Raw genomic sequence first — 9214 nt, forward strand, 5'->3', positions numbered from 1 at the left:
ATTTGCATTTCATCCCTTCTTCATTTTCTTGTCTTCATGTCCTCTGTGTTTATTACAGCGTTTTGTCACTCTCTTTCTTTAGGTGGCTGCAATGGAGGGCAAAGGTCAAAGACGAAAGGACAAAAATACTGCACTGTAGATGTTAATTTTATGTTGTGTAGGTATGAGCAATTCATTCTTACAGCATTGATGATTTTAATACTGATTTATAATAATAAAACTGACAAAAATATTGTCCTTACGTGTTAATATTGAATAATTCTTTATAAATAATGTTAAAAATTGAGCCTTTCAAAAACAATGATAAATGTCAGTAATAACTTATTTTAGCCTCAGATAAAAATGTATATTTACATAGAGGTATTGCTACAGAACAGCAACCACCGAACTTTTCCCCATTCGTTTTCTCCACAGGGATTTCAAAAAAAGTCATTACAAGCCATAAACCAAACCATCCAGCTCCGACATAAATCACATACTAAAAAAGGAGAAGAAAAAAGGTGCAAAAGGTACTTCTATACTTTTAAGAATATAATACGTTTAATGCAAAATATTATGTAAGCTGTTTTATAGAAAACGAGACTCGATTACATTATTTGAAATACTTTATGGGAATGGGAGTTCCCTGCTGATCCCCTTTTGCACAGTTCTCCTTCCCATGGTAACAGAGATATCTCTAATTGGTGAATGCAAGAAGGATCTCTCTTTACATTTACAATTAGCAGGCGCTTTTATTCAAAGCAACTTACAAATTAGGACAATGGAAGCAATCTAAATCAATACAATAAAGAGAGTGCAAGTGCTATAAGTCTCCGTTAGCTTACCACAGTACATGCACAAGTTTTTTATTATAATAAAAATAATATAGCAAGCTAGAGTTAGAGGTTTAACTTGTGGCTTCCACAGAATTGCTTATTGTCAGAAGTTAGGATAGGTCTGTCTTGAGAGGTTTACTGTTAAAAATCAATTTCTCTACAAAGAAAAAAGAATGGGATTTTCTCTTCTGGAAATAAGCAACATCAGTGATACTAATACTGGGTTTAATAGTACATCTTAATATATATAAATCTAATGTTGTGCATTCAATTTATGTGCAGTATACATGTTTGCACTCACCTGTAGTACTCGTCCTGGGTGAGGGAGTGATGGTGGTGGATCCACTGCTGTTCCAGGGCAAGTCTCTGGAACTGAATCTCGGCACTCTGAGCCTGCTGCATCGCCTGGAGCTGGTGTGCTGCAGACATGGACCCACCCAGAGACGAGGACTGGGGCATTTCACGAAAATGACCACCTGTATACAACATGCAAACAAGTGTAGAAATCATGTTACACATAGAACGATGAAATATATCGCAACGGAACATCATTACACCTCTTACCAAAGAGCTGCTGTCGAAGCACCTCGCTGTCAGTGAGGGAGTGTGCCAGGATGGGAGGCCCAAGAGCAGCCCCTGGGTATGGCAGGCGGGCCAGGGGAGACCCTGATGCCAGCGGATCCATCAGGGGGTGTACCCCTCCCGCGGCTGCCACCCAAATACGTAACAAAACAAAAGTGGGAAAATTTAATAAGAGTAGCACCGTTTCCCAGTGGCACTGTAGGTAAAATTTATTTTGTACAAGAACAGTGCTTTGCAACAGATTTTACTTCTATAGCCTGTCTTATTTCCAAGTGACAGTATTGTTAAGGTTGCTAAAATTGTTACAGAAGTGGTATTTTTATGGCTGCTTACAAGAGAGTTTTTATTTATTTAGTTATTATTTAGTTGTGAGATAGCTTCTTTTGTGCTTCACAAAGAAAGAAAGCAATATAGATCTGGAATGTGAGGGTGAATAAATGAAATTTTTTTGGGTGAGCCATCCCTTTAATTGTTCACTAAATACTTAATTTATGAAAAAGACTAAGTATAAAATATAGATTAACAAATTTGTCATCTGGTTAATTGTATCTAAAAGGAGTACAAATTAAGCAGTTTGATTATTTTGTTGTAGTAACAGTTTTTATAAGGTGAAAAAAGTTGAAAATACCATTTTTAATTAAATTTGTTAAATTGTACAGTTAAATCTTAATGTTATTTTTTCAATGTCATCTTTATCAGAATGATATTTTTAATTTGTTGACTTTTTTATGCTGTATACAGTGTACTGTGTAAAGTGTGAGAGAGTATGTGGGTATGGTGAATACCTGTGTCCTGCTGGTGCAGATGTAAGTGAGAGTGAATATGTGAATGTTGGTGGTGATGAGGAGTCACGTTCAGCATCTGTAGCGGCCAGAGAATCTCCTCCTCCTGTGCCTCCTGCCGCTGCTGTACCTCCTCCTGCTGCTCCTCCACCTGTCCCTGCCCTTTCCCTTTCCTATCCCTCTCTCGCTCCCTCTCTGTGGCAGGCACCACTCTCTCCCTTTCCCTCTCCCACGCTCCTAGCACGTTCGGTGCTGGGAGGAGTGCGAATGGGGGTGGGATATCGTTCAGAGGGCGTAGCCTGAGTTGGTAGCGTTGGGGGCTGACAAGAAGGGTGTGTATTTGGAAATGTAGAATGTGGAGAGGAGTGATGAAGAGATGAGGCTGTTGGAAGAGGAGGAGGTGGGGGAGGAGGTTTGAGGGGGAGGGGCGGGGGGCTGCTGGTGTCACTGGGGCTCCTGCAGAAGCCTGGTTGATGGGGAGTGTGGCTGGGAGAATAGAGGAGGTGGGTGGGATTGACAGAGATGGAGGAATAGGATTTGGATTCCTAGCTGTTGCAGCCAAATCTTGAGGGGGCGGTGCAGGAGGTGGAGTACCATAAAGGGCAACCTCATTACCAGTAGCTCCACCTCCAGCCCCACCACCCAACAGCAAGGAGTGTGAGTGTGTGTGCGAGTGTGCATGTGACAAAGCTATTGCTGGGTCAGCTAAGGCTCCAGCTGTATAGACACGCTCCTCGCTCTTAAACTCAAATCCTGGCTTCATGCGCTCTCTTTGAGCAGCTACAGCATGAGGGAATCCCACTCCTCCAAACCCCACCCCAGCCAACCCACCAGGCCCGGGACCAGGCCCTGGATGAGTAGGGCCTGCCTCCAGTCCACCCCCATACAAGAAGCCCAGAATTGCAGCAGCCGTGGCAGCATCGGCTGGAAGGTGGTGGGGATGGGCCGAGAGCTGGGTTTTGGAATTGGGACAGGAAAAATGAAGGATGCACATGCGGATGAGGGTTAGCATGTGCATGTGCATGTGCATGTGCATGTGCATGTGCATGTGCATGCGGATGAGGGTGGTGGTGGTGAAGGTGGGGATGGTGAAACTGTGCACGGCTGGCAGCACCCAATGGAGACATGGCATGAGGTCGGGCATACTCACTCAGGGTTCTGAGGGCTGGGGTATCAGGCCCCAAGTATGGACCCCCCAAGCCCAATGCCAAGAGCACCCTGAGGGCCTCCAACAACTGGAGAGCCCCCTGCCATGGAAGGAAGGAGAAGAGAATGAGGAATGGAATGAGAGAGAGAGTGATGCAGAGGATGAGAGGGGTGAATGGAGTGGGGGTGTGAGGCATGGTGGGCAGGGTGGTGCTGTGGATGGGCTGCTGGGTGGGATGGGTTCACAGAGGATGAGGAAGATGAAGGGTCTAGAAGGATGGAGGATGAAGGAGGAAAGTAAAGTGAAGAGGCCTGGCGTGTGGCTGTAGCTCCTAATCCTGCACTTGTGCCACTGTCCTTCTGCTACAAAGAGAAACATGTTAATTAAAAATCTGACAAGTAATATGTAAAGAATCTAGCAACTACAGAAAAACTAAACTAACTAAACTAAAGAAAACTGAGATTAAGGAAATAATTTTTGCAATGCTACTAACAAGCTCTGCTGTCTCTTACCTGAAGATGTCTGTCCAGGTCTCTCTCTCTCTCCTTTTCTCTCTCTCGTTCCCGCTCTTTCTCTCGCAGGTCTCTCGCTCGCTGTTCGACCTCTCTACGAGCACGCTCTATGGCCTCGTTTCTCTTCTTCCAAAGCTTGGAACCATCAAGTGGAACAAACAGAACATCACTACGGGCACAAGAGTTCCCACTACCCCGGTCAAGAACCCTGTGGAACCTGAAACCAAAGAAGTTTTATCTTTTCCATTAGGTGAACAATCATCAAACATGTCAATACTATCAAAAACAACACATTTCACGTGGAGCCAAGTTGTGTGTTATATCAGTTAGCACAAGTTATCTTCTCATCCATTGCGTTTCCGACAATTGATTATTGGTTTCTGTACATGTCAAAACCTGTTCCACACACCTGACCAATAGCCAATATAAAAGTGATGTTGTAAGATTTACTTTAATTTATTTTACACAACCATAGTAAGCTAGTTAAACTTTCATTCAAAACATTGAGAAAGTATGGCTGAAACAACACACAGTTATGTAGAACGCTGTCAGGCAATAATATGATATTAAATGATATATCAACCAATAACATGACACCATTATATTGTGCATCTCTATTTTTAATATCAATTGCATGATCTGTTTGTACTGTTAATTCACCCATTTATGATGCTTTATTAGGTTTCATTTTAGTGAAACACCTAGTCTTACCGAGCTGATTGGCTGGCATGAATTGGAATGTCAACAGGTTTTGGTTCTGGTGAAGGACTTAGGAGAACTGGAGGAGGGCTCTCCAACTCCTCCCTCTCCTCTACTGGCTCCTCCTTGATGACAGGTGGTGGCACTGAGCCAGAAGTTAAATCAAAGCGACCATCTACTCCAACAGATGTGCTGGGGGTTGAAGCAGTGTTGTTAAGACTGGGATTATTGAGTGTTGGTTGTACCTTAGTTTTTTGAGGAGAGTGCAATAATGATGGGGTGCTAGTGCTATTGCTGTTGTTGGGAGCATTGCCATTAGTGTTGCTATTTCCATGGTTACTGTTGCCATGGTAAGAGCTACTGAAAGGAGTATGAGTGCTTAAAGTGCCAAGGTAAGGAGTAGGCCTGCAACCTGATGAACAAGAGGTGGATACACCTGATGCAGGAAGTGGTACAGAAGGAGCAGAGGTTGAAGGAAAAGGAGAAAACCCTCCCATAGGATTGGTTGAGGGACTGGAAATAGGAGAGAGTGGTGTTGGTGGAGTCTTATTCGATGAAGAATATGGACCCTGTCGAGCATGATTGCCTGGAAAAGATGTAATGGATGTTGGCTGACAATGTGAACTAGTGGAGGGTGGTGGAGGGGCAGGGGGAGGGGGATAAGAAGTAGAGTTTGGATGACAAGGTCCAGAACCACTTGATGTAGGAGAAAGGGATTGAGGGTGATTGCGATTTGCATGAAGAGTAGATGTAATGTTGTCCTTTTCCCTCTCTCTGTCTCTGTGCTGCATAGACGAGGCTGTCTGGCCAGGATAGTGAGGGTGATGTGGAAGTGGAGGTCCTCCAGGATACTCCCGAGTAAGATTTGGGGCCAGTCCAGGTGGACTCGGGAACTCCCTTGGCACACCAGAAAGTGGGACAGAAGAAGAGGTTGATCCAGGGGGTGGGTAAGGATCGTTTGACCCTGGAGGAGGGTACTCTCTTAAATAGTGTGGAGGGGGAGGAAGGTCTGCAGTATTGGAGGGTGTTTGGGGAGCCTGTACTTGTAGTGTCTGCTGCACATTTGCATCTATTGGAGAGGGATAGTCTCTGCTTGTGGGGATTGAATTTGTAGAGGAAAAGGGAGGATGACCAGAGCTGTTTTGTGGTGAATTGCTTGGGTCACGGTTCACCAGGGTCACTGACGCTAAAGCAGATGATGGGGCTCCTACAGGTGCTTGGTTGGCATTACCAACATAACTGTTAATCCCTGCCTCCCTAGCTTGAACTGCTAAATCTACCCACCTACTCTCCTTGTCTCTTGGATTAAATCCACCCCCTCCAGTGCTTTCAGTTCCAAACTCTTTGCCTTGTACTTGAAGCTGCTGGTTTTGCAAAGGAAACTCCCTCCCAGTTCCTCGTTCCCGATCTCTAAAGCCTGGTCCATATTCCCGACCACTCTGTGGTCCTACTGGTCCATCCCGGTTTGCACTATAATCTCTGTTCTGTCCAAGTAGTGAGTTCCCAAAATCCCGGCCCACATTAGAGTTGGGTCCTCCACCACCAGAAATGCTACCCACAGATGCTACCGCTGCTGCTGTTTGCATTGCTACTGCTATTATTTACAGGGAAGTCTCTGTTGCCAAATTCCCTCCCACCCCTCTCTCGCTCAGCTGCAGTGCTATACCTGGGCAGGAACTCTTTGTGTGGATGGGGATGAGGGTGTGACAAGTAAGGTGGGTGGGAGGAGTGTCGGGTGGACGAAGGAGAATTGTACACAGAGGGCAGCTGTTGCTGCACTGGGGGCTGCTGGCTTGGATGTGTGTGGTGGTTACCTGGGTAACGCACATATCCCCAGTTGCCAGGACAACTAGAAGGAGGTCCCCCTGACCAGCTGGTGGGGTTGTAATGGTGAGTGTTGGGAGGAGGAGGTTGCTGGGGAACGGTACTAGCTTGTGGAAGCAAGGAGGGTGGAACAGACTTATCACCTTTCTCTGGCTTGTCTGCTTTACTTTCCCCACCTGGAACATTCTGCCCCACCTCTAGAGGTTTCAGGGCAGGTGGAGGTGGGAGTGTTGGTCCATGGCTCATATTTGAATTCCCATGGGAATATTCAGCTCCTCCCACCCCAGGCTTCCCACACTGAGTGCTTGTTTTAGAAGGGATGCGACTGCAGGTGTGTAGAGTCTCAGGACCACCAGGACCTGTATACTCCACTTTGTTTGGAAGTTTGGAATCTAGGGGAAAGTATGACTTCCTGTTGCTACTTGCATCACTTGCATTGTCCACCATTCCACGATGAGATGTATAGAGGGATGATGAGGACTTTAAGGAAGATAAATCTCCCTCCGTTCCTCCCTCACTGTCCCTCTGGTCCTCTGGTGTGCCATCCTCACCTCTCCCTGAGCCTCTCTGATCCTCTGCTACACATTTTGATGTCCCTCCATCTTTGTTTTTATCACCCTGCTTTGGGGAATCTGGAGATTCAGATTCAGAATCCAAACTGGCCAAGGGGGAAGCAGAGAGACTTGGAGAAGACGATCGATTGTCCTGGTCAATGTCCCGTCCACTGCTTATGCTGCTGCTACTATTGGCTAAGCTTCCTCCAGCTGAGCTCCGACTGCCTTGTGATTGGCCATCCTCATTGTCACTTTCTCTTGATTGACTGTTGCTTGACGTTGGAGGTGGAGCTGACGTTGGAGTGTTAGTTGAAAGGGGTGGGGCTGGGGGATTGGAGGAGTCCTAGCGGCAAAATCAAATATTATATTTATAAAAAATTTCAATCTTATGGAATTTTATTCAGTGTTCCTAAAATGTTACCAGTACCTGGACTTTCTGTCTTTTGGGGGGTGGCACATGCTCCTCTCCTTCACTTTCTGATGAATCATGGCCTTGAGATTGCCGGCTGAAACGTCCAACAGCCAATTCCTCTCCGGCAGTTCTCTGCTTAATATTATAATTTTTAATCATGATGTGAGGCAGCTACATTTTTATATTTAGTATAAAAAAACAACAAAAGAAAACAAACAAAAATTTGCTCACAAACCCATAAGTCCACAAGTGAATGCAAAACAGCCAAGAGAATTTCATAAAACACAACACATACTGTAAATGCCCATTAGTGTGGGATGCTTTGAAAAAGACTGATCATGAACATTCAGTATAAGGTAATCCAAACTCTATGAGACTCTATGAAATAATTCATTGACAGAAATAAGAACAAAAATAAAAGAGGTGGACCAAGGATGAGGTTATCAAAGATGAAGAAACTAGGACAACAGAGAAGATCATAAAAAATTCATTAAGGGAATTAAAGACAGGAGGAGGAAAATACAATACTGTTATCTTACCGTTTGCCTTTCATTGCGCTCTGTTCGGGAGGGGCTGTGGTGCGGACGTCTACCCCTCCTTTCTTCACTGCCCCCTCTCCTGCGTCCACTGCGAGCGGGCATCTGTGGCCATGCCCAATATAACCGAGGGAGGGCAAATACAAACATAAGAAAGAGAAAGAAAGACAGCATGACAAAATTACAGCACAAGACAAAAAGAGATAAAGTGACAGAAAAGGATTAGGAACTAAAAGTATGTTCTTGAAATACTCAGTAGAAAAATACTATTTTAATAAATGGTACGATCTACTATGGATATCAAAATACTTTTTAATAACAGATACAAGAGCACTTTGAATGGTTCTGACTGACTTAAAGACTTATATCTACACATGGTCTACCTTTTATTCTGTTCTCAGTATGCGGTAATGCCCTCACCGATTCTTTGTTGGTTCGGGTCTTCATGACTAGTTCTCTATGTGGTCCATTCCTTCCAGTCAGCCATTACAGAAAGTGGGAGTGTGACCACAATCAGGACGGTTAGCCTACAGGCTGCCTATCATAGCATTAAATCTTTTAAGACCTGGAGGAACAGAGTGAATACCACTGAAGTCAAAGTAAAACTTTACCATAGCATTAGTATAATAAATATAATACTTGTTTTTCTGTTTGTTATCAGATAATTAAAATCTATCAATGCAGCACAGACACTAAAACATTATCCTCTTTGCAGGAACAGAGTTGGGGAACAATAATGCTATACAGTAACTGCTGTACAGTTAGTAAAATATTTTTGTGTGGACTGCATGGTACTTCAGAGGGTTTGTGGTACTCTGAAGCTGAGCTTCAGTCATCAATGTTGAATGGAGCTCTGGAAAAACCATCCACTGCAGCCAACATAGGGAGAGGCACTGCTTACACCAAAAGATCAACATACAGACAACACTCTACATGTAACATGCACAAAACTACATACTTAATATTAAAATACACTCATGTTTGTACATAAATACTTAAAAATACATGAATTACACTATGCAATAAGAAAAAGTTTCCATTGGACCCACTTTATATTAAGTGGCCTTAACTACTATGTACTTACATTTTAATTAATAATTTAGTACAATGTACTTATTCTGTACATGCATGTTTTTACATTGTACTTATATTTAATAAAAACCTACATGTAATTACATCTGTATTTAATTTCTGTAATTACATTTATAATTAATTACACTGTTGACCCATACTTTACACCTTAACCCACCCTTAAACTTACCCATACCTCCAACCCTCTCCCTAACCTTACCCCATCCCACCTCAATAGCAGGAAAAGTGTTTTACAATACAATATGAACACAATTTTTAT

At 43.7% G+C, this 9214-nt stretch overlaps 1 protein-coding gene across 1 annotated transcript; it reads right to left on the bottom strand.

Moving 5' to 3' along the window:
• Positions 1-8958, bottom strand: LOC113083113 (atrophin-1-like). Its single transcript, XM_026254375.1, is given in 16 exon segments — positions 1-86; positions 1117-1291; positions 1380-1523; positions 2183-2265; positions 2267-2349; positions 2352-2409; positions 2411-2594; positions 2597-3125; positions 3127-3381; positions 3383-3688; positions 3839-4055; positions 4550-6093; positions 6095-7258; positions 7343-7462; positions 7867-7968; positions 8284-8958. Coding segments are annotated over 16 exon segments (5025 nt in total). The 5' UTR covers positions 8311-8958; the 3' UTR covers positions 1-52.
• Between the last annotated feature and the right edge of the window lie 256 nt (positions 8959-9214).

This window comes from Carassius auratus, unplaced genomic scaffold, assembly GCF_003368295.1.
Source record: "Carassius auratus strain Wakin unplaced genomic scaffold, ASM336829v1 scaf_tig00037285, whole genome shotgun sequence".
NCBI classification, from domain to species: domain Eukaryota; kingdom Metazoa; phylum Chordata; class Actinopteri; order Cypriniformes; family Cyprinidae; genus Carassius; species Carassius auratus.